The 26,405-nt window shown below is 40.1% G+C and overlaps 1 protein-coding gene across 2 annotated transcripts in view; it reads right to left on the bottom strand.

Annotated features, from left to right (window-relative positions):
• Positions 1-9,332: 9,332 nt before the first annotated feature.
• The window catches only part of BUD13 (BUD13 homolog), a gene marked incomplete at its 5' end in the record, with an annotated part of 34,231 nt that continues 17,158 nt past the window's right edge, over positions 9,333-26,405 (bottom strand). Inside the window, 6 exons of one of the 2 annotated variants that reach the window (XM_079708715.1) lie at positions 9,333-9,716; positions 21,311-21,392; positions 21,631-21,815; positions 22,106-22,244; positions 22,600-22,705; positions 24,597-24,807. In XM_079708715.1, the coding sequence (XP_079564841.1) occupies positions 9,623-9,716; positions 21,311-21,392; positions 21,631-21,815; positions 22,106-22,244; positions 22,600-22,705; positions 24,597-24,807 (817 nt within the window). In that variant the 3' untranslated portion in view covers positions 9,333-9,622. Of the gene's footprint in view, positions 9,717-21,310; positions 21,393-21,630; positions 21,816-22,105; positions 22,245-22,599; positions 22,706-24,596; positions 24,814-26,405 lie in introns of both variants that reach the window. The other variant, XM_079708716.1, reaches the window with a different exon arrangement.

Genomic DNA, 26,405 nt, shown 5'->3' with positions numbered 1-26,405 from the left:
CATCCCAGCCTATGCTCCTCCTTCCTGTTTGGGCTGGACAAGCAGTCCAGGCTTTCAAAGCTCAGGTGATCCAAAAGGGGCTGGGAGGATTCTGCACTAATGACTCTCTATTTCTGGTCTTGGGGAGACAACTCTGAAGGTCAGAGGTGTAGAGGAGGCAATGCGGATATATTTGGGACCTGCTATTCCCGTTATAAAAGGCTCAGTCGAGTTGAGCCGGCTGCGCAGGAGGTCCAGCCTGCTGGGGTCCAGATACCCACCTTTAATCTCTTGCCTCTCCCACACAGAGGATGCACACTTTCTCACTCCCCTTAGGTGACTACTACATGACCACCACTCACCAGATTTCCTTCCAGAACCCTCCTCTTGGTCAGTCGATGTTCCCAGTTCACATTCAGGGCAGAAAAATTGCACTAATAATGCATCCAGACTACATGGAATATATCAACCAGTATCAGAGTGACTACCAAGCCCCAGGATGGAATCAAGTCCTCAAACTTGACCCAGACAAGAGCAGCCAGGGGATCAAGAGAGTAACTATGGGCAACCTACTGTAAGTTTGCTGTGGGGGGAGGGGCCAGAGGAGGGCTCTATTTCCCAAGACAAAGGTAATAACTTCAGAACTGTCCTCTGTCCAACTGAGAGACAATGCTGGAGAAGGCAATAGAGCAAAGGACTGTTTGACAATCTTGGATCTCCATCTAGTTCAGACTAACTTAGTCCTCTCACCTCACGTAAGTTTTGAGCAAGGACAAACTGCATGCTGTTCATAACGGGGGGTCAGCTCTTGCCCTACGCAACCTGGGAGACGTGAACTCTAACTGCAAGCCAGGAGGTAGAGTAGCCAGGCTTACCCAGTACCCATGAAACTATAGAGAATCAGACATCCCACTTGCCCAACCTTGTCTTAGCTTCTCCCCTATTTAAGCCTGCTTCCCTTGGGGCTCAGAATGGCCCTCTACATACCTCTGACTCATCCGTGAACGTTAGACGGCCCAGCTCCAACCCAAAGTCGGTAATATGTGCACAATGTTACACAAGTGTTACAGAAACAGCCATCCTATTCCAAGGTGGTAGAAGAAAAGATAATCTTCACCTCGAAGTGACCAGGAACACTAACCTAGCAATAGAACAGTTCCCCTCCCTGTCCCTCGGCAAACACACGTCCAAGCTCCCGTTTCCCAAGACCACATTTTCTAAGCTGTAGCCTCAAGCTGCCTAACAGGGTGATTTAGAAAGCTCTCTCAGTGGCAGGTGTCACATCCTCTCTGCCAGGTCTTAGTGTGATAACCGGGGAGTGTGAAAAGAAACAGAGATAAAATAAATTAAATTTTTGTTTTCAGAGAAGAAATAAATTTTCATTTGAAATTACCTGAAAATACACTGTACGGTTTAGGCAGGCACACCAATGACAGGCAAAGAAAGCATGCAGAGGCCTGGTGCCCTTCTATTTGGCATCCCTGGACTGGTTCATAGATGTGGATTCTGACCTACAGAAATACTTTTACCCCACGCAGCAACTATATCCAGACCGTGTGGAAGGTCACCACTCCTGGCTGGCAGACCACTACGCATCAACATCAGAAGCCAAGCTGGCCGAAGCAGGAGATGCCATCCTGGGCGGGAAGAGTGCTGCCAAGTCTGATAGAGACACAGTGACCAGGGTGAAGTGCCTGAGCTCTCTGTCAAAGGGGGTCACATAAAGATCCTAGCTACCCCTCATCCCAAGAGGGGGCGCAGAGAACAAGAAAGAGTTTACCCGGCCAGGATACCCCAATGCCACTTTTCTTGGGAAAACCAGAAATTTGGCCCTCCCAAATCTGCAGCCACTTACAGGCTCTGATCTCTCCCTGACCACAGAGGTGAGGTATGTATGCAGTTAACACATGCTTGACACGTGGTAAGTACTTAACAAAAGATAGCCATTAAAATCATCATTATTTTATTATTATTATTATTATTTCCCCAGACATGCATTCCTCTCTTCCCAGATGTCTTATCTACTACCTCCCCAATCCCTGGAAGAAAGGGTCAAGGCTAAGTACACCTCTAGTACATTCAGGGTCTTCACAGCCAAGCTCCAAGCTGAAACTGCCAGCAAGCAATTCTTCCAGGACTGTGGAACTCAGCCCCGAGTAGGCCGTGGAGACCCTCATCACATAGGCTATGAGAAGGCCCTGGTAAGAACTCCTTCCTGTGGGTAGGGGACCCCCTGGACTCTCCCTTCGCCTCTTACCTGGCTATTAGGGTGAGGATGGATGGGGGGAGAACTGCAGAGAGAGGAGTCTGATGTTTAAATCCTGGCTCTTTTCTCTTGCACAGAGCGATTCTGAGCAAGTTACCCTCTCTTGCCAAAAGAAAAAGAAAACAGGCCCTGCTTACTAAGCACTAGACATTGTTTTACCTGTGACTCCTTGTAATTCCTTAGCTGACAGAGGGTGCTGAACGTAACATGCAGGAAGAGGAAGACTGATTCCTTTTTCAGCTGACTGCTCTCTGCCCCCTCCCAAGGGTAAGGGTTCACAGGCACCAACTGAGAATCAAACTACCACCAGGACCTCCTACATGCCCTTGTTTTCTGAAAGGGTGAACCTGTGTAAGCCCAAGGTCAACAGCATCAAATGTGAGGCAAACACACTTTCTCTACTGAGCAGAGGAAAATATTCAGGTACAAAGGAGAGACTGAGTCATTACCAGATACAGTAATGTTGTCTGCATATGGCAAAAAAGGCCAGCATCCTGGGGGAGACATGACTCGGCTCCAGCCTGGCCCTATAATCTCTCTACCTACTTTTACAGGCCAGTCCAGCTGCCTGAAAGCCGGTTCCAGAAGTATTTATGCCAAAAACAGGACTCAAAACTAAAAAAAAAAAAAAAAACGAAACCGGAAGAAAGAAACTGCCCAAATAACCTATGCAAAAATGCACAGTTCAGGACACACATTTCTTAACAAACTCAAACTTAAAACTCAGGCCTCAAGATAGCTACCTCATAGCCTAGACTCTGCCTTCTCACTGGGATTCCCAGGCACACCCTAACCCTAGTCCAGCTCTTTGACTAGGGTGAGTAACCTCTTTAGAAAGGAATGACGCTCTCTGTGTCCTAGGTCAGTGTGTTCCAAGAAACCTGAGGAAAAAAGAGATCAGAGTATTGCCCTCTTGCTAATGAACCAATGGCAAAGCATTAAGGTTTCTCAAATCAGTAAAATTAATTAATTACATTCTATTTGAGCTACAGTGTCTGCTCACTGCTGTTTTTTGCCCTTTATATTTTTTGAGATATAATTCACATACCATAAAGTGTTCTCTTTTAAAGTGTACAATTCAGTAGTTTTTAGTATTGCTCACTGCTCCTTAAGTCTAAACTTCAGGCTGAAGAAGGCATAGGAAAGGAAGGAGAACAAGAGGGTCTGAATATGATTTAAAAATTAAAAAAAAAAAAAAAAGTCTTCCATGTAGAGAAAGGTTTCCAAAGCCCAAGTAAGGGAGATTCTGGTCAAAACCTAAATACTAGGTTTCTCTCTTGAAAATCTTTACCATATTGAAAATAGGATTATGTTTCTGGATCTAAGGTAGGGATAAGAAGTGGAAGAATATGCAACTGAATTTAGCCACCTATATATTTGAAAGATTCTAGGTCTTATTATTTTGAAAAATGTGCATGGACCCAGAGCCCTGCTTCCCCAGTCCAGAAAAGATGTATCACACTGCCCTCTAGTAGCCAGCCTAGGAAATGACAGTCAGCTTCCAGCTGAACAGGCTTGGAGGTTTCTGCCCTAAAGGTGTGCTGTGCTCATACATGTAAAGGCAGAGAAATCAGACAGAGGAGGAATTTATAAATTTTCACCATTGCCCACTAAACACAAAGCTTGCCCGGAATAGAATCTATCTGCTTCCCCTCCACCTCAAGTCTCTGCTTGAATACAGGTGATACATTCTTCTGTTAAGAAAAAAAAAATTGGTGGTTTAAGATTTTCAAAGTATCTGAGCCTCTTAGTCCATTCAGGCTGCTATAACAAAAATACTATAGACAGGATGGCTTAAATAACAAATATTTATTTATTATAGTTCTAGAAGCTAGGAAGTCCAAGATCAAGGTACCAACAGACTTGGTGTCTGGTGAGGGCCAGCTTCCTGGTTCACAGAGAGCCAGCTTCTGGCTGTGCTCTCACATGACCAAAAAAGCAAGAGATCTCTCTGGGTCTCTTTTGTAAGGGCACTAATCCCATTCATGAGGGCTCCACCTTCATGACCTAATCCTCTCCCAAAGGCCCCACCTCCTAATACCATCAACTTGGGAGCTAGTATTTCAACCAATAAATTTTGAGGGGATATAACATTCAGTCCATAACAGCCTCTTAAGGCGAGTTCTTCCTAAGAAACAGTGTAGGGCCCCACAAAAATGAAGTTAAAACCTGAACCCATGTGGAAATAAAAGCCAGCTGTGTACAAGAGATGTGACAATAGGCTAAAAGTTTCACGTACTCACCGCCACTCACAGGAAAGGGACTGGCTTTAACATAACTTACGAAAGTATAAACTCAAAAGTAGTAACTTAGAGTAGGATCCAGTGTCCAGAGCCTATATTCCCTGGGGATTTTTTTAAAAATAAGCTTTTTGGAAAAATTTTAGACTTACAGAAAGTTGTAAAGACAATACAGAGTCTCATTACTCTTCACCCAAATTTCTTGACTGTTAACTTACCTAACTACGTTCATTTTTCAAAACTGAGAGATTAACAATGGCATAATTCTATGAACTAAATTCCAGACTTTATTTGGATTTTACCAGTTTCACCACAACGTTCTAACCTTGGGCCTTTTAAAAATATGTTTGGGACTTCCCTGATGACTCACTGGTTAAGACTCCACGCTCCCAATGCAGGGGGCCCAGGTGCGATCCCTAGTCAGGGAACTCGATCACACATGCCGCAACTAAGAGTTCGCATGCCACAACTAAGGAGCTGGCAAGCTGCAACTAAGACCCGGCGCAACCAAATAAATAAATAAAATATTTTTTTTTTAAATGTTTACAGCAAGGCACCAAAGGACCGTATAGGCACTATAGAGCCCAGGAGAACACTGGGTTCTAGTCCCAACTCTGCCACATGTTAACTATAGAACCTTCAAGTTTATTTTGAGCTGTTTCCTCTCTAAAACTACCTTCCTCTCACAAATGCTGATTCTAGACACAATTTAAGTTTACCCTTCATCTCTCTGCCCAAGCTCTCTTCTGACAGCCACTGACCAATTAGGAAAGAGATATTCCTAACTTGGTAGTGACTTCAGCTGAGACTCTCCAGGTAGAGAATGGAGTCCCTCTGGGATTTTCAGATCTCAAAATTATTTTAAAATCCACAAAAGTCTCAAATGGCGGGGGGGGCAGACAGCCTTTCTTCAGGATTGCAGCAGAGAGGATTGCTGTCCCTACAACATCCACTTTTCCCCTCTTCCTGGGTATGCATCACATTTCTCAAGCTCCTTTGCGTTAAGGGGCAGCCATGCAACTAAGTTCTAGCTAACAGGATGTGAATGGCTGTGTGCCACTTCTAGAGCTGGCCCACAATATCTATCAAGCAACCCTCCAAGCTCTGCTTGGCTCACCAGAATGGCAATGCCCAAAGCAACCCTGGAAGCCATGTTAATGTTGGCATCAGCCTGGTCTCTAAATGACTGCATGGAGTAGAGAATCCTCCTCCCTCTCACCCAATGTGAAACTACCCTGGACATGAGTGAGGGAGGAAAAAAACTTCTATTGTGGTAAGCCAGTCCATTTGGAGACTGTCATAGAAGTTTAGCCTACCCCAACTAATACAGGTACTAAATGTCAATTCCATTTGAGTAAGACCTTGCTTCTGGATGTGTGCTTAGAGCCCCAGGCGCGAAGAATTGAGTGGATCACATGCCTGAGGTCAGGACACACTATCTCACTCATCCATGCAAGGCCCCTCTTGTTTCCCTTTCCCTCCTTCATTCCGCATTCTAGTCCCATTCTGTTCCCTCCCTCAGACACTATTCTAGTAAGTTAAGGTGTAAATTCTCCTTAAAAAATGCTTTGTGTTTGTGTTCAATTTACTTAGCTAATTTTTGCTATAAATGTCATTATGCCTTATTTTCCTCACCTGGAGTCTATCATGTCCTAACAGCTTGCATCTGACTTTTTTATAATATTCCATCATATGCATATACCACATTTTACTTATCAATTCCTTTAGAAACAGGCTTCTAAGCTGTTTTCAGATTCTCGCTACCCAAGATACATACAGATAAACATCCATATACGTAACTCCTTGTGGATCTGTGCAAGTTTCTCTGAAGGATAAAGCCAGGAGTGGAACTGCTTTGAGGTAGGGTATGTACAAACTTAATATATCAGTTATCTATTGCTGCATAACAAATTACTTAAAAACTTAGCAGCTTAGGGCTTCCCTGGTGGCGCAGTGGTTGAGAGTCCGCCTGCCGATGCAGGGGACACGGGTTCGTGTCCCGGTCTGGGAAGATCCCACGTGCCGCAGAGCGGCTGGGCCCATGAGCCATGGCCGCTGAGCCTGCGCGTCCAGAGCCTGCGCTCCGCAATGGGAGAGGCCACAGCAGTGAGAGGCCCGTGTACCTCAAAAAAAAAAAAAACCTTAGCAGCTTAAAACAATAACACCCACAGAATGAAAGGAAATACTTGCAAATCATATATCTGATAAGAGACTTGTGATCAGAATATATAAAGAATTCTACATAACAGTGTGTATGTGTGTATATGTGTGTATGTGTATGACAAATAACCCAACTGAAAAATCAAAGGATTTGAATAAACATTTCTCCAAAGAAGATAAATAAAGATATTCAACAACATTAGGCATTAGAGAAATGCAAATCAAAACCACAATGACATACCACTTCACACCACTAGGACAGCCATAATCAAGAAGACAGATAATAACAAGTATTAGCGGGAGTTCCCTGGTGGTCCAGTGGTTAGGACTCAGCGCTTTCACTGCCGTGGCCCGGGTTCACTCCCTGGTCGAGGAACCAAGATCCCACAAGCCACGTGGCACGGCCAAAAACAACAAAAACAAGTATCGGCAAGGATGTGGAGAAACTGGAACTCTCATACACTGCTTTGGAAGTTTGGTAGTTCCTCAAAAAGCAAAACATGGAGTTAACCATATGAGTCAGCAATTCTACTCCAAGAAAAATGAAAACGTAAGTCCATACAAAAACTTGTACATGAATGTTCATAGCAGCATTAGTCACAATAGCCAAAAAGTGGAAACAACTCAAATATCAACAGATGCATGGATAGATAAAATGTGGTATATCCATACAAGGGAATATTATTCAGCCATTAAAGAGAATGTGGTACTGATACATACTACAACACAGATCAACGCTGAAAACACTACACTAAGTGAAAAGAGCTAGATACAAAAAGCCATGTATTATATGATAGTCCCATTCACATATTATATGAAATGTCTAGAACAGACAAATCTATAGCAACAGAAGGATTAGCGGTTGCCTAGGGCTAGGGGAGCTGGGGACAAGTGAAGAGTGGCTGCTGATGGATACAAAGCTCCCCGTATCCAAAATGTTTTTAAATGAATTGTGGTGAAGGTTATACAACTCTGTGATACGCTAAAAACTACTGAACTGTACACGTTAAATGGGTAAACAGTATAGTATGTGAATTATATCTCAAGCTGTTAAAAAATAATAAACACCTCCTCTTATCTCAATTTCTTTGTGTCAAGAATTTGGAGCTGGGTGATTCTGGCTCAGGATCTCTCATGAGGTTGCAGCCATGTTGTTGATCAGGGCTGCACACATCTAAAGGCTTGAATGGAGCTAAAAGGATCCACTTCCAAGGTAGCTCACTCACAGGGCTGATAAATTGGTGTGTCTACCGGTGAGAGGCCTCAGTCCCTCTCCGCATGGGCCTCTCCAGAGGACCACTTGAGTGTCCTCATGACATAGTAGCGGGCTTCTTTCACAGCAAGTGATTCAAGAGAATACAAGGAAGATGCTTCAATGTCTTTTATGACTCAGCCTCAGAAGTCACACATTTCCAGTACATCCTACCCGTTACACAGGTCAGCTCTATTCACTGTAGGAGGGGACTACACGAGGGCTTAAATACCAGGAGTCAGGGATCATTGGGGCCATATTGGAAGCTGGCTATCAACACTTGATGATTAGGAAGACAATGATAACAACAGCTAATAATTTTGTGACATGTACTATGTGCCTGGCACTGTTCTAGGCTCACAATAAACCTATGAGGTGGGTAATATTATCTCCATTTCAAAAATGAAGAAACTAAAACACAGAGAAGTTAAGTGGCTTATCAAGGTCACACAGTAAAAGACATACCTGAGATTCAAACTCAGACAATATTCTCTCAAAAATTCTGCAATACTGCATCCCAGATATTACTTATTTTCAATTAAGTTTTGCCCATTCGTCCTCCAGAATGGATGCAATAGTTGAAACTTCCCATGAGTTTTCATTCCCTATGAGAATTCAGTCTCTTCCTTATTTTTGCTAATAGATACAAAGTAGAAACTCATTAATGTTTTGATCTCTATTTCTCTAATTACTAGTAGTAATAAACTTATTAGCCATTCTGGTTTTCCTTTAGATTTTACATATTCATATTCTTTGCCTGTTTTTATTTTGTGTTTTGTATTTCTTTCCAATTTGCAGTAGTTCCTTCTATATTCAATCTCTTATAAATGTAATCCTTTGTCAGTTTTAGACATTGGAAATATTTTCTCCTAGTCTATACCCATTTTTAACTTTGACTATGGGGTGCTTTGTTGACTAGAAATCTTTAATTATGATGTAGGCAAAGCTATCAAACCTTACGGATTGTGATTTGGAGATCTAATTTAACAAATTTATCCTCACCCCAAGGTCACAAAGACAGTCCCCATTTTTTCTTATTGGCTGTAGCATTTTACCTTTCATTTAGGTAAAATCACTTTGGGATTTGTCTTTGCTTTATGTGGTTTAAGGCAGGGATCCAACTTTATTTCTGTCCATATAATAAGCCAATTTTCCGAGCACCATTATCTATCTCTTCCCCACTAATTTGTGACACTACCTTTACCAGACACCATGTCTCCAAACTGCCATGTCTATTCCTAAGTCTAGTTTAGCAATAATTCTTATTTTCTAAGAGGAAGGAGCTATCACTGTGAAAGTTTTTACTCATCCTGCTTCCTAGATGAATGAAAAATCCAACTATCGCCCTCCAAGATCCCTGGGGGTTCAATATTAGCTTGTATTCTTCCCCAAAACAGAATATCCATTTAAGAAAATTATTTAAAAAAAATAAATGTGTGTTTATTAAAAAGGGAAAACCCTAACCAAGAACAAACCCTGGGACACAGAGAAGTCAACGCTTCCTCTGAAAGCCAGCAACAGGCAGTGTCGGCACACCTGAGAAGTACAGGTTCTTCAGTCCAAACATTACGTCTCAAATATTCTTCTGTAGTCAAAACTGGCATCCGACAAGTCGCTGGTCTGTGTGGGCCCTGATTATGAGCACAGATGACTGCTGCAGCTGGACGTCTGTCCACCCTGTGTCCACCACCACAACACACAGCCACCCCCAATGCCTCAGAAAAGTTACATATCCTCAACACTCCACTTGTAGGCAAGTTCCTCCACCGCCTTCTTGCTGGCAAGCCTGGCAAAGCGCTTCTGTTCAAATCCATTGGATCTGTAATCAAGAAATACTAATCAGCCAGAATCCTGAACTGAACATTTATTTTTGAAAAAAGAGTTCACAATCTAATGAGCAAAAAGGAAAGTAAAGGCAATCATGTGAAAATATTTAAGACATAAGCAACAGAATCAGAAAGACAGAATACATAATCCACCCTCTTATTAGTCCTTGTTCAGTTCTTTCTCAAACTCTTTTCACAACTGTTTCAAACATTTACCACTCTCTAAAGGCCCAACTCACTCTCAACTGATGTCTACGTATTATACTTTATCCATTCATTACACAAACAATTAGTGAATTCTTATTATATACTAGGCACTGTGTCATGAAAATGAGTATAACATAGCACCTATCCTGATAAACTCACAGACTAGTAGAGGAGATTGACATTTAAACAAATAATTAAAACAAAAAGCATAGATTATGGTAGAAATATGCATTGGGTATCCTGGAAGCAGAGTGGGGATCTTACTCAGCTTGGGAGGGGGATAGACAAGAATGGTCAGCAAAGGCTTCGTGAAGGGGGCCCCTATGCTAAGTCTGAAAAGAAAGAGTTAACCAGAGGGCCAGAAGGGTCAGGAGGGCATTTCAGCACAGAGCATAGCACAAGCAACAACAGCAAAGGCACAAAAGTAAGAAATAGTATGGCACATGCAGGTAACCAAAGGCAAACTGGTATGGCTGGAGCCTCAAATATGAAAAGAGAGTAGCACGAGGCAAAGTTAGAAAGGTAGGTAGAGGGCAAATCATAATGAGCTCTGTAAGCCATAGTATAAAGCTCAGATTTCACCTAGTAAGGATAAATTTATTTTTTTTAATTTTTATTGGAGTACAGTTGATTTACAATGTTGTGTTAGTTTCAGGTGTACAGAAAAGTGAATCAGTTATACATATATATATATATTCACTTGTTTTTTTTACATTCTTTTCCCATGTAGGCCATTACAGAGTATTGAGTAGAGTTCCTTGTGAAGGATAAATTTAAAGTGGGAGCATAAACTGCATTTCAAAGAGATCACTCTGGAGGAGACTGAAGGCAGGAAAGTTACTGCAATGGTCCAGGCAACAGATGATGAAAGTGATGATAAAGAAGAGGGACAGAAAGAGAGAAAACATAGTAGAACTTAGTGATTGATTAGTTATATAAGAGCAAAAGAGGAAGAGGTAAGTTTGACTCATGGGTTAATAATTTTAATGACTAGATGAATGAGGCTGCCATTAACCAGGACAGAACACAAGAGTAGGAGCACGCTTAGAGTAAGGAAAGCTGATGAGTTCAGTTTTGAATATGTTTGCATTTAAGATGCCTCAAGTACATATCAACAGAGAAACCCAATGCACAGCCAGATACTCCAGACTGAGGTGCAAATACAGATTTGGGAATCATGTACATACAGCTGGTAAGTGAAGGTGTACTAGACTAGATTCAGCCAAGAGAGCACATGGAGTGAGAACAGCTAAGGGTTACAGATGGAGCCCTGAGAAACATTAAAGCAGGGGGCACAGAGGAACAGAAGTTCATAAAGATGGCCGAGATGAAATGATAAGAGAAAATAACCAGAAGTAGGGTGTCATGGAAGTCACTACAGGGGTGAATTTCAAGGAGTGGCCCCCAACTCCCTTCTAATACCATGTACTTCGTCTTCTTATATAAACTTCTTGAAAGAGCCTGTACTCACTGTCTACTTCCTTATTTTTCATTCACTCCTTGACACATTAGACCCTGGCTTTGGTTTCACTATGCTATGGAGTTAATACTCTCTCAAGTCATTAATGACCTTCCTTATTGCCAAACCCAGTGCTTTCTCCCTCTCACCTAATCAGTCACTAGGTCCTGCCATCTTGTCACTTAACCAATTTCCCACTTCCTCCTCTCTCCATTCGTTACTACCACTGTCATGGTTCAGACCTCCATCATCTTTAGCCTAATCTACTGCAACAACCTTGTATCTTGTCTCTCTACTTCCAAATGTGTGCCTTGCAAATGCTTCGTACAACTGCTACAATGCATCACCTATATAGAATGGAGAGCTACAGTTAATCCACCAGTGGCTCCCCTCTGCCTCTAAGGTGAACACCAAGCTCCTCAGAAATGTTTCCAAGTCCTTCAGTGACCAGGCCCCTGCTTACCTTTCCAGCCCATCTCACACAACTCCATTTCACACTTACTGCTATCCAACATCAAACTGCTTATAACAGGCCCCCACCCCACCAAACACTAGGATGTTCCATATCCTTATGACCTTGCAATACAGGATGCTCTTCCTTAAATATCCTTCCTTTCCTTCTTATCTTGGTTAATGACATCCCTTAAGACTTAGCTCATGTATCACCTCCTCTAGGAAGCATGCATTCCCTGACCACAGTCTCCCAAGGCTGAATCTAGCTACTCCTCCTTTGTCCTCCCAAGGCACCTTGAAAATCCTCTATAGTAATATTTAGCAAGTAGCACTGAAATTATTTACTTGTCTGTCTTCTCCTCTAGATGGTAAGTGAGTTGCTGTGCTCAAGGACCGTCTCTCACTAATTGTGAGACCCTAGCACCTAGTACATAGCTGCTTAAAATTATAATACATATATGCTAAGTGCTACTGAACTGATTGGGATGACAGGCTTCCCTCTTTCCTAAGGCCTTCCCTAAGGGATCAGTTGGGTGAGTAGTGAAAGGGTGAGGAAGAAGGGAAGCTTATTATGAATGGCAACATCTCCAACCTTAGAAGCATGCATGGTGTTCTAGAGCACAAGGAAACTACTGCTTCTTGTCTTGGGGAATAAGTACTTAAGAGAATCAACACTAATATGATCAAACAGACAAAAAGTCCTATGAATAACAAACCAAACCCTAAACAGAATCAAAAAAACAAACTGCAAGAGAACACACAGTGGAAAGAGCTTCAGACCAAAGAATCAGATGCCCAAGGTCTAATTCCAGCTTTATCAGGTGAGCTGAAAGACTACAAGCTGTTAAATTTATCGGGGCCTCCGTTTCTCTTTTAAATAATGTAAGTTAGTTTAACTGACCTTATGGGTTTTTCTAACTGTAACATACTACAGATCTGTTTTAGAAATATTCACTTGCCAAAAACAGACAAAAGCAGAAAAGGCAATGAAAGAATAAATAATCAGAAATAAATAAATAATGAGAAAGGGAACTAAAAGGAAAAATCTAGGAAAAAATAAGAATGAGAAGTGTAGGAAAACTACTGGGAGAGATGCAGACAAATTATACCAGTTAAAAACCAGGTCAGAAGAGTTCTGTTTTGGGTCCAGAAATTTGAAAAAAAATAGAAAAAAGAAAAAAAGAATGAACTCAGTGTAGTAGGAGTATCTTTAGGGTTGTGGCTATAAAAAGATCTACTTCTGGCTATACAGCAAATTAGTATTCTGAAAAATCCTCCTGTTACCAAAAAGCCGATATACAGTGCGCTGCAAACGAAAGCAGGAAAGGAGCCTGAAACCACATCCACCCTGAGGATACCTGCCAGTATCAGGAACTAGAGCTCTGGATTTAGATGGCAGCTTAAAGGACAGAAGATAATGCCTTAGGCCCATATAAAGCAGAGTGGTAGATTCCAGTCATGGCAGAGAACTCGTGCAAACTAACCTACACAGAAAACAATTATAAAATCTGGACAAAATATAAAGATACAAGTATCTGAAAGTATTTGAAGGCATGAGAGAGTGACCAAAAGCAGACAAAACTTGGGTGGGAGTCTAGGTGTCAGAAGAGATTTGTGAGGCTTTTTGCCAGAGGGCACTTCCCAAACTGCACAGCTCATGGAGGCAGAAAGCCACAGGCTTACTGGCTTGAGGTGTCAGTGCAGAGTGAGCAGAGCAGCTGGAAAATCAGGGAAGAAATACTGAAAGGGAGGGAGCTTCAAAAGGGATGAACCCCAAAATCTACATACAAACTGCACCCAAATCTTTGGCTAACTGCTAAACTGTGCTTGTGCAGCGGAAACCCCCTTGGGCCCCATGAAAAAGCAGCAGCTAGAAACTGAAAAAACTGAGCAGAAATTTTAGCTGCTGCCCACTGCAAAGAAGTTAGAGCTTGGAGTTAAAATACAGCCAAGTTAACTGTCTGCTGGAATAAAAATCAACACACTTCAAGGACTTCCCTGATGGTGCAGTGGTTAAGAATCCACCTGCCGATGCAGGGGACACAGGTTTCAAACCCTGGTCCGGGAAGATCCCACATGGCGTGGAGCAACTGAGCCCATGTGCCACAACTACTAAGCCTGCGCTCTAGAGCCCGCAAGCCACAAGTACTGACCCTGTGTGCCACTATTGAAGCCCGCGCACCTAGAGCCTGTGCTCCGCAACGAGAGAAGCCACCACAATGAGAAGCCCGCGCACCACAACGAAGAGTAGTCCCGCTCACCGCAACTAGAGAAAGCCCATGCGAGGCAACGAAGACCCAGCACAGCCCCAAATAAATTAAATAAATAATTAAAATTAATTAATTAATTAATAACATTAAAAATAAGATGGTTACACCATCTTATTAAAAAAAATCAACACACTTCAAAGGAATATAAGAGAATTCAAAGTCTCTGCAATGTACCATTCATAATGTCCAGTATAACATTTTTAAGTGACCAGACATGTAAAGAAACAGTAAAATGTGATGAAACTCAAGAAAAAACTATGAATAGAAACCAATCCTGAGATAACCCAAATGTTGCAATGAGCAGACAGGACTTCAAAGCACCAATTATAAATATTCTCAAGGAAAAAAAAATGACGCATAATGAATGAATAGGTAGGAAATCTCAACAGAGAAATATGTCAAATGGAAATTCTAGAGTTGAAAAATATAATAAACTAACTGAGGGACTTCCTTGGTGGCACAGTGGTTATATTATAAAAATATAATAAACTAGCTGAGGGACTTCACTGATGGCACAGTGGTGCCTGCCAATGCAGGGGACACGGGTTCGAGCCCTGATCCAGGAGGATCCCATGTGCCGCAGAGCAACCAAGCCCATGTGCCACAACTACTGAGCTTGCACTCTAGAACCTGTGAGCCACAACTACTGAGCCCACGTGCCACAACTACTGAAGCCCACGTGCCTAGAGCCTGTGTTCCGCTACAAGAGAAGCCACTGCAATGAGAAGCCCATGCACTGCAATAAAGAGTAGCCCCTGCTCACCACAACTAGAGAAAGCCCACGTGCAGCAACAAAGACCCAATGCAGCTAAAAATAATAAATAAATTTAAACTAGCTGAAACAAAAAATTCAGTGTATGAGTCTAATAGGCTAGAGATGGCAGAAGAGTCAATGAACTTGAAATCAGATCAAAAGAAATTATCCCACCTTAAGAACAGAGAGAAAAATAATGATAGAAAAATGAACAGGACTTCAGAGGTCTGTGGGATAATATCAAGTAGTGGAAATAGTGTAACTGGAGAAGGAAAAGTGGTTTAAAAAAAAGAAGAGGAATTGAACAAAAAACAGCCAAATACCTCCCAAATGTGAAAAACATGAACTCATAAATCCAAAAAGCTCAACAAACTCAAAAAAGGATAAATACAAAGAAAACCACACCTAGGTACATCATAGTCAAACTGCTGAAAACCAAAGACCAGAAGGAAATCTTGAAAGCTGCCAGAGAATATATTATAATGTGTATATGTTGGGGTTAGGGGGTGAGACAACGAAACAAATGAAATCTGAGGGTTGACTTCTAATTGGAAACAATGGAGGCCAGAAAGTGATGAAAAGTCTTTAAAGGGCTGACAGAGCTGTCATAGAAGTCTGGTACTGTCAATCCTGAGTTCTCTGTGTTGGTTTGAAACCTCAGGAGTTCCCTGGGTAAAATCTGAAATTGGCCCTCATACATGGAGGACAACGAGAGACCAAAGAAAGAGGCAGATCACTCCAGATTGGCAGGTGGCAGGTTTAATAAGCAAGGGAACTTACATACAAGGTTTGTCTTGGGCGCAGCACAAGTGGTTCTCCACACCTGCCTGCCAGAACCTTAAAAGTTTATACAGAGGCCTTATATATAAGGGTTCAGTCACATATTCAGTCCAGATGGTCTCAACAACACCCTACTCTCTCAAGGCTATGTCGTTGAAATGGCTGCCAGTATGGGAAGAGTAGGCAGGATGTACATTCCAAGGACAGGGGAGAGGTAAGGGCCTCCAGTTGCCTGGGTCCAGCTCATAGGTCAACCAGTGGTCACATCCCCTCGATAATCTCCCCCAACACTATGCCAGTGAAACAATCCTTCAGAAATGAAGGTGAGAAAAAATTCTCTAATTTAATTAATAGAACTGTGCCAATGCCAATTCCTGACTCTGATAATGTACTATGGTTATATAAGATATTATCATTGGGGGAAGCTGGGTGAATGGTACACTAATACACTGTACTATTTTTTCAAGTTCTTGTGAGCCTAACATTACTTCAAAATTAAAGCTGTTAAGAAACAAAGGTGAAATAAAGACATTTTCATATCAACAAAAACTGAATTTTTTGCCAACAGACCTGCACTGAAGGAATATTAAAATTTCCTAATTTCTTTAGGAAAGAAGGAAGAATACCAGAAATTGTAACTATCTGAGTAAGTATTAACAACTATATATTTTTTTCTTTTGTTTTCTTAGTTTCTTAAAAAATATATATAACTGCAAAGTACAAATTTTAACACTGTATTGTGGGGTCTATACCATTTTTTATGTAATATTTATGAAAACAATAGCACTAAAAACAGAGGTTAAGTAGAACTGTAGTGTTGCAAGGTTCTTATATTTTATGTGAAATAGTACAATTATAACTCTCAGTAGGCTGTAATAAATTAAAGATACGTACTGTGATCCTTATAACAAACACTGAAAAAAAAACTGCAGAGAGGTATAACTAAAAAGAAAACAGAGCAATTAAAATTCACTACTAAATTCACACACCTAAAATCCAAAACACTGACAATACCAAATGCTGGCGAGGATATGGAACAAGAGAAATCCTCACTCTCTGTGGTAATGTAAAATGATACAGCCTCTTTGGAAGACAATTGGCAGTTTCTTATAAAATTAAACATAATCTCAACAATACAATATAGCAATCATTGGGTATTTACCCAAGTAAACTGAAAACTATATCCACATAAAAACCCATACACAAATGTTTATTTCAGCTTTATTCACAACTGCTAAAAACTGGGAGCAACCAAGATGTCCTTCAACTGGGGAATAAACAGACTGTGGTATACCCATCCAATGCAATACTACTCAGTGATAAACAAGGAATACAGTACTGATTCATGCAAGAACATGGATGAATCTTAAAATGCATTTTGCTAAGTGCAAAAGGTCAGACTCAAAAGGTTACACATGATTCCATTCATGTAACACTCTGGAAAAGACAAAACTATAGGGACAGAAAACAGCAGCAGTAATTACAAGGGGTTGGTGGAGGAGGTAAAAATGACTAAAGGGAGACTTACACAGGAAATTTTAGAATGATGGAACTATTCCATACAGTACTAGGGTGGTGAATGAATGACTCTACTCATTTGTTAAATCCCATAGAACTATATACCATAATGAGTAAACACTAATATAAGTAAACTATAAAATTAAAAAATTACCCAGGATGTTTGGGTGGGGGGGCGGTACAGGGGCTGAGTCTTTAAGTTATGTTGAAAAATGGTATTTTGATTAGAAATTATAAGGGTAAGAACAAAATGAACTGCACATAAATGCTACACTCTAGATGGTAAATTAGTTTCTCATTTCTGAATTTCTCAATTTTGAAACTGTTTTACATGTGTCCTGGGAATGAGCAAAATGGATGGTGGATGGTGGGTGCCAGGTTTCTTTATGTTGGGGAGGTAAGCAAAAAGGAAAGGTAATACTTGGTTAGAGTCAGTTACATCAACATGAACTCATATTTATATATATATGTAAATATATGTGTATATATAACATACTTGCAGGTGGATAGACACAGAAACAATTATAGATATGTGTGTATACACAGACTACTATACACGCATTAACTAGCTCTGTCTGCTGAGAGGGTCTAGAAACAATGACACCTCAGTAACAACAAGCACTCTAGCAGTCGGATCTTGGTTTCTAAATATCTTTCTCCATTAAAAGCAGCCAGGATTTCTTAGAGAAATGGCTATATTAGGGCCGGGGCAGAGAAAATACAATATGAGCCTGAAGCACCTTACAGTAACAGAAAGTCAAAGAATGCTCAAAAAATAAAAGGATGGGCATATAAAAGGGACACCTGAGAGAACTCCCAATGGCCAAAGAACAGAACAATTTAAGCAACAAAATAAATAACATATTATTAGATTACTATACAAAGTATAAAATATACATGAGTCCGTACTGATATAAACAAATGATTGAGCAAATAAATGGGGAGATGAAACAGATCTTCCTTACAGAAAAAGTCTAAATAATATATGTAGATATCCTTCTGTAGGTCTCCTTTTGAGTGTAAGCTGAACTCAGTCGACTCACTTCCAGAGAAGAGAGTATGAAAGAAGAAAAACAGTAATTTTAAAGCAGAGAAACCCGGCAAACACTCACTACCTCAACCCAGTGATCCAGGTTAACATTACTAGTGATGTCATGTGGATATCATGTAACCCCTAAAATGATGTGATGAGAAGGACACTCCACCACTGTGGAATTCTTTCCAAAAACCCATAACCTCAAGCTAATCATGAGAAAAACATCAAACAAACTCAATTTGAGGAACATTCAACAAAAATACCTGACCATACCCCCCCCAAAAGTATTAAGGTTACAAAGAACAAAGAAAGACTGAGAAACTGACACAGATCAGAAGAGACTGAGGAGACATGACAACTAAGTACAATGTGGTATCCTGAATTGCATCCCTAAACAGAAAAAGAACATTAATAGAAAACTGGTGAAAACCAAATAAAATCTGATGCATTAATAACATACTAATGTTGGTTTCTTAGATTTGATTAATGTACCATGATAATATAACAAATGGTAACAAAACTGGATAAGGAGTTTACAAGAATTCTTTATACTATCTCTGTAAATTTTCTATAAATCTAAAATTATTCCAAAACAAAAAAGTTTGCTTAAAAAAAGAATACAAAAAAAATTTTTCAAAACACTACCCCAAGCAACTGCAAAATAAACATTATCTTCAAGTGCAAAGGGTTACTCACCAAGGTAAACCATATACTGGGCCATAAAACATGCTTAATAAATTTCAAAAGATCAAAATATTACATAGTGTATTCTCTGACCTCAATGGAATTAAATTGGAAATCAATAACAATGAGATATCTAGAAAAGTCTAAATGTTTGGAATTCTAAAATACACTCATAAGTAAATCATGGATCAAAGAATGAACCAAAAGGAAAATTAGAAAATATTTTGAACAAAATCCAACATACATTCCTGAAAAAAGACATTCCTTAGCAAACTAGGAATAGAAATTTCTCAACTCAATAAAGGAAATCTAAAAAAAAAATTCTACAGTTTACAAGATATTTCATGGTGAAAAGGCTGAATGTTTTCCTCCTAAGGTTAGCAACAAGGTAAAATATGTCTGCTCTTACTGCTTCTACTCATCATTTGCACTGGAAGTTGTAGCTAGTGCAATAAGGCAAGAAAAAGAAACAAAAGGCATCTGGATTAGAAAGGAAGAAGTAACACTGTTTATATTCACAGAGGACATGATCCTCTAGGTTCAAAATCTGATGGATCCTACAAAAAAAGTCACTATACGAAGTGACCTTTACTTCAAGGAAAGTGGCTGATAATATTTGTGGCCAATGATAAAATAGGAGCTTTCAAGCATAAATTAGAATTTTGAAAAACTTGTACCCACTGCCATGAACTCCTTTAGCTTCTAGTTATTTAAAGATTTTTGTGATGAGATCAAAGTTAATATTAATATGTATATATCATTATCTGATATTATATATGAAAGATGTCAACATTTGGAAGGTCTGAAAAACTCAGCAAACCAATGAACAGTACATGATGTTATAAAATCATGCATGAGTAAAAGATCCATCCAAAATAGGAAAAAGACCAATGGATTTTGATCTAACAGTATGAAAAGCTTTTTGATATGGCTTCTGATTCCATATTACAAATAACCTTTAAGAAACTACCACTTATTGAGTTTTTGTGTAGTATTAAAAAAAAATCTAGGGCTTCCCTGGTGGCACAGTGGTTGAGAGTCTGCCTGCCGATGCAGGGGACATGGGTTCGTGCCCCAGTCTGGGAAGATTCCACATGCCGCAGAGCAGCTGGGCCCGTGAGCCATGGCCACTGAGCCTGCGCGTCTGGAGCCTGTGCTCCACAATGGGAGAGGCCACAACGGTGAGAGGCCCGCGTACTGCAAAAAAAAAAAAAAAAAAAAAATCTAATACACCTTCCTTTTCTAACTACCTATGTATAAGGTTGAATTTTCTTCCTATATTTCAGCTAAACATACTGCAACAGACTAAATCCTGATGTGTTCTTGTACACACTGCTATATTTAAAATGGATAACCAACAAGGGCCTACTGTATAGCACAGGGAACCCTGATCAATATTCTGTAACAACCTAATTGGGAAAAGAATTGGAAAAAGAATAGATACATGTATATTTATAACTGAATCACTTTGTTGTACACCTGAAACTAATACAACATTGTTAACTATATACCAATATAAAATAAAAAGTTAAAAAATAAAATACAAAAAAAAAAAGAGTCCTGATGTTTTCTATCAGCCCAGACATTAATGAGATTTGCAAGAATGTAAATCAAAGCTATCCTGAATCTCACTTTTTTTTTGTTTGAAAAATATAGTTATTTCTCTTTAAAAACAGTGTAACCATGTTAACATAATGGCTTTTTTTAAAGAATTAATAAATACTTTTAAAACTTCTTAGTTTAATTTCTAATATGGTAAATATTAACAGCTATAACCCACATAAACAAAACTTTTTAGAGTCCTCAATAATTATTAAGAGTGTAAAGGGGTCTTGAGAGGACAAATTTTGAGAGTCACTGTGCTAGATGATAGAACAATGTCCTTTAGCAGGCAAGAGATGGGATCTAACATGAAGTAGAGGGACTGACTTTGGATAGGGGCATATATAGTTCATCCATGATAGCAGAAAGGAATTTAGTGCATGTGGGTACAGATATGGGTAGGTGAAAAGACAAGGTGGTAGGGGCAGTGCAACATTACAAGTAACACACTCCTAAGGCAGTGAAGAAAAGATTCAAGGGCTACATTTTAAAGATACAACGTACAAAAGACTTCAGACTAGCACCTATCATTCATCCCCTCCAAACCTTAGAAAATATCATTAGAAGTGATCAGTGTCAAAAACAAAAGGTATCCTAGCTGGACCACCTGAGTTATTTGCCCAGAGCTATGAAAAGGAAAAAAGGAAGGAGTATTCTAAGCATGGGAAATGAGATTAGAGAAATAGAAGCAACCAAACTGCATATTATTAACCTTGTGATTAGAGCAGAAAATGAGGTAGAGTGTAGAATGATTTGAGAACAGTCAGGGAAGGTTCGGGTTAGATGGAAGAGAAAACAAAACTGTAGAAAATATTCAGGTTTACCTGTCTACTCCATCCCAGCGATATCCAGGCCAGATATTGAACCGGTTGGGAGGAGGTGCTGGGCCACTGTAGCGAGGTCTCACTAATGACGGGAGAGGGAGAAAAGTTAGTTACCTACATAATTCAAATCAAAGCTGGATGGCAGTGGGAAAAAATTTTTTTGTACAGAAGTCTCTTGAGTTAAATCTAAATTCCCCAATACAAGAAATCTGAAATTGTATGGGAAAGCCTTCTTTGCACATAGCTATGTATCATCACCCTACTGATTTTCTCTCTTCACGTAAGTCACCTCATTCTCTGAAGATTCCCAGAAGGCTCACCTTTCTTATTCTTGTCCTCCTTGGCCTTATTCTTCTTGATAAAGTTGGCCATGGGGTCCCCCTCTCTTTCTTTTTCTCTCAGCATCCGATCTAGATCTTCATCATCAATATAGCGGGCCAGAGGCTTTTGCATTTCCTTCATTGCATCCTCCACATTTTGTTGCTGCTGCCGGCTCTGTGCAAGCCTGGACAAAAAGAACCAGGAGTGTCTGCTATCCTGTTTAACATTTCCACTCTTACACTGAGATGTACTGCTACACTTGGAGAACCTCCTCTTTCCAGCAGCCTAGGCCAAATACTGAAAAAGGTAAAATTCTTGAATACCAACTGGAAGTGTGGAATATATCAGTATCTTAGGAAGGAGACTGAGCACACTCAATTTCCCATTCCTGAAAACAGCTTTGAAGGCAGAAGAATAGAGAAATGACTTCCTCCGGTCACTGTAGTCTTGTTTTCCTTTCAGTGGTTCTCTTACCCTTTTCCCCACTGAGCATACAGCTCATCTCTCTCCGAGTCCTTCTGCGCTTTTCTCCTCTGCTCTAAACGTTCCAGTTTCAAATTCCTCTTACGACCAGACTTATCTCGAAATACGGTTTCAGCATGCTGGGATTCAGCTGCAAAGGAAAATTATACTTTTAAAGATAAACACCAGGTATCAAAATCAGAAATAATATTCTAACAGCTGAAATCAACCACTTGGGGTTCTGATGCTAGATAAGAACTTTCACAGCCAGACTACTAGTAGTCCCTACCAACATCTAAGTGCATATTGGTAATGATCCTGAAAATTAACATTTTTCAAGAAGGAAAAGAACCACTTGGACCCAATGAGAAGTTAAAATAATGCACAAAACCAGAGCTGAAATTTGACAGCAATTAAAACTTTTAAATATCAGGTATAGTAAGCTACATTAAAAAAAAAAAAAGCTACAAGGGCCTCAACTGGTCTCTGCACTTTCACATTTTTACCTTCAAATGCCATGGTCTCTTGGTCCCGTCTCTTGAGCTCCTGCAGCTCTCGCTGTATGTCAGTTAACACCAACCCAGTTTTAGCCCCAGAATACATGTGTGCAGCCTATGCAATGGAAAAGGGAGCATCCAACATTAATAAGATAATGCAGCAATAGACTCCATGGGTATACACAGTTAGGTGTATTTTTGTCTGATAATCAGCAATAACCAAACCAAAAACTCTAGCTTTATATTATTACCAGCCACAGGATTCACAAAATAGAAAAGAAGAAATAAAACTGAATGTCATGGAAACTTAACAGTAGTATCAAGTTTAAGAGTAAACAGAAACACAAACCAACGATATGCTAAAGGGAAGGCTAAGCATCTGTATTTCTGACTTTTCAGCATATAAAATGCACACATGAAGACTCTCATGTCACCTGATCAGAAACCTCTATCAAGCTCTAAGTCCTCTGGTAGAGATCAACACTGATAAAATATTTCATTTAAATCACAAAGTCAAGCAAACCTAAGATCCTGAAATCGTGGCTATATTTCAGGATAATGACAAGATATAACCAAATCAAAACTTCTTACTAAACTCCACTCTGTATCAAGATAACAAACCAACCCACAATCAATGTATATACTTATATCCCGATATCCTTAAACAATGTGCTAAATTAAATTTGATTAATAGTAAATTGCCCACGGACTAAGCAGATACATAAAAATGTCAAGGAGTCCAGCTGAAACACAGACCTCACTCTGTTCCCCAAAAGAGAAGAACCCTACTTCCTGGGCTAGGGACAGGCTGGTCTACCCTACCAGGACCACATGGGCTACAGAGAAACTTACCTGAAAAGTCTGTGTTAGAGGAAACGTGCACACCACAGGCTCTATCATTCTCTTTCTTAACCAACTCACTGGAATAACACTTTTTTTTTTAAATTTATTTTTGGCTGCATTGAGTCTTTGTTGCTGTGTGCAGGCTTTCTCTAATTGCGGCAAGTGGGGGCTACTCTTTGTTGCGGTGCCCGGGCTTCTCATTGCAGTGGCTTCTCTTGTTGCGGAGCATGGGCTCTAGGCACACGGCCTTCAGTAATTGTAGCACGTGGGCTCAGGAGTTGTGGCACACAGGCTTAGTTGCTCCGCAGCATGTGGGATCCTCCCAGACCAGGGCCTGAACCCGTGTCCCCTGCATTGGCAGGCGGATTCTTAACCACTGCGCCACCAGGGAAGCTCTGGAATAACACTTCTTTACTAGTACTGGTGTTCTTTACAACACAATTACTCAGGGTTCATGCGGATTTGTTTTGCTAATTCAGGCTTCATCACAGATTTAAAATAATACAAAACACTTACTTCCCAGGCGATATGATTTCTAAAAGTCGTTTTATATTTTAAGTGACTCTCTTTAAGCTCTGGAGACCTACAGTCCAATTTATAATAGTAAACTGCTTACACTAAATGCTTACTTTGTCCCAGGCACTGTGCTAAGAGCTTTACTTACTGACTCATTTCATTCCCACAAGAACCTTATGAAGTACGTACTACTATTATCCATATTTTAAAGATGAAGAAGCTGAGGCTTAGAGATATTATGTATCTTGCTCAAATCTCACAGATAGTACATATAAGTACGATCCCAATATGTGATCTGTTTGACACAAGGTTCATGCTCAACTCCACTCTGTAAACTACATTCTCAGTTTATTCGTGAGAAAATAGGAAGTTTCTGTGGACCTATTAAAATGAGATTCATGGAACTGAGAGGATATAAAGGCAGAAGCTATTTAGGGAATCTGCTATTTGCAAGTTCACCTGGGCTGGGTTAGGCAGTCCTGACTTCAGAGAGAAGAAAAGAGCCCTAGAGGTCCTGTGAGCTAGATTTACTATGCTACTAAGAGTTACCTCTTCCTGCTTTGGCTTGGATCTCTGGGACTTGTACAGAGCTAGAAGACAGGAGTTATCTCTCTCTAAGAGAAGATATGGCTCCTGAAAATTCTTACCTTCTTTCCCAGAGGCTGACTCCTTCGAGGTGGAGACAGGTCAGAATCAGATGATTTGGCCCTCTGTTTCCTCCTTGGTGGAGAGAGGTCAGAATCAGAGTTCCAGTGCCTAGGTCTATTCCATGGAGGTGACAGATCTGAATCAGAATCCCGGGGCCCTGAACTTTGTTTATGCCGTGGAGGAGAAAGATCTGAGTCAGAGGCTTTCCTACTGTCACTTGGGTAGGAAGAAGCGTCCAACATGTGACTCTGATGTCTCCTGGGTGAAGAGCTCGTATGATATTTCCTATGGCTGGGGGAAGAGCCTGGAAATTAAACAGTAAAGTCTTTAATCCCCTTGGCAGAATCTAAAAAAAACAATCTGTCAGGCTAATGTTCAATATTCATTTAGTCCTCTTGTGAGGAACTGTCACTAACCTAAACACAATTACGAATGACATGGGAGAAGAGCAAAGTGAAAGACAACTTTTAAAACCAACAGGCAGGATGTGGGGTTCTATTCCCAAGTTACTAGTAACTGACTAGCATGTTGAGATCTCAACATACTCATCTGTGCCATATATATATATTTTTTTTAGGTTATTAATCTGTTTTGAGTTTATTTTTGTTTATGGTGTGAGGGAGTGTTCTAATTTCTTTCTTTTACATGTAGCTGTCCAGTTTTCCCAGCACCACTTATTGAAGACTTTTTCTCCATTGTGTATCCTTGCCTCCTTTGTCATAGATTAGCTGACCACAGGTGCGTGGGTTTATCTCTGGGCTTTTTATCCTGTTCCATTGATCTATATTTGTTTTTGTGCCAGTACCATATTGTCTTGATTACTGTAGCTTTGCAGTATAGTCTGAAGTCAGGGAGTCTGATTCTTCCAGCTCCGTTTTTTTCCCTCAAGATTGCTTTGGCTATTCAGGGTCTTTTGTGTCTCCATACAAATCTTAAGATTTTTTGTTCTAGTTCTGTAAAAACTGCCATTGGTAATTTGATAGGGATTGCACTGAATCTGTAGATTGCTTTGGGTAGTATAGTCATTTTCAAAATATTGATTCTACCAATCCAAGAACATGGTATATCTCTCCATCTGTTTGTGTCACCTTTGATTTCTTTCATTAGTGTCTTACAGTTTTCTGAGTACAGGTCTTTGACCTACTTAGATAGGTTTATTCCTAGGTATTTTATTCTTTTTGTTGCAATGGTGAATGGGACTGTATACGTAATTTCTCTTCCTGATCTTTCATTGCTAGTGTATAGGAATGCAAGAGATTTCTGTGCATTAATTTTGTATCCTGCAACTTTACCAAGTTCATTGATTAGCTCTAGTAGCTTTCTGGTGGCATGTTTAGGATTCTCTCTGTATAGTATCAAGTCATCTGCAAACAGTGACAGTTTTACCTCTGCTTTTCCAATTTGTATTCCTTTTATTTCTTTTTCTTCTCTGATTGCCATGGCTAGGACTTCCAAAACTATGTTGAATAATAGCAGCAAGAGTGGACATCCTTGTCTTCTTCCTGATCTTAGAGGAAATGCTTTCAGTTTTTGACCATTGAGAATGATGTTTGCTGTAGGTCTGTCGTATATGGCCTTTATTATGTTGAGGTAGGTTCCCTCTATGCCCACTTTCTGGAGAGTTTTTATCATAAATGGGTGTGGAATTTTGTCAAAAGCTTTTCCTTCATCTATTGAGATGATCATACGGTTTTTCTCCTTCAATTTGTTAATATGGTGTATCACATTGATTTATTTGCGTAAATTGAAGAATCTTGCATCCCTGGGATAAATCCCACTTGATTGTGGTGTATCTTCCTTTTAATGTG

The sequence above is a fragment of the Hyperoodon ampullatus genome (genome assembly GCF_949752795.1).
Source record: "Hyperoodon ampullatus genome assembly, chromosome: 7".
NCBI lineage: Eukaryota > Metazoa > Chordata > Mammalia > Artiodactyla > Ziphiidae > Hyperoodon > Hyperoodon ampullatus.
Note: the sequence above shows the minus strand (reverse complement) of the source record. Positions and strands in the feature narration are given on the sequence as shown.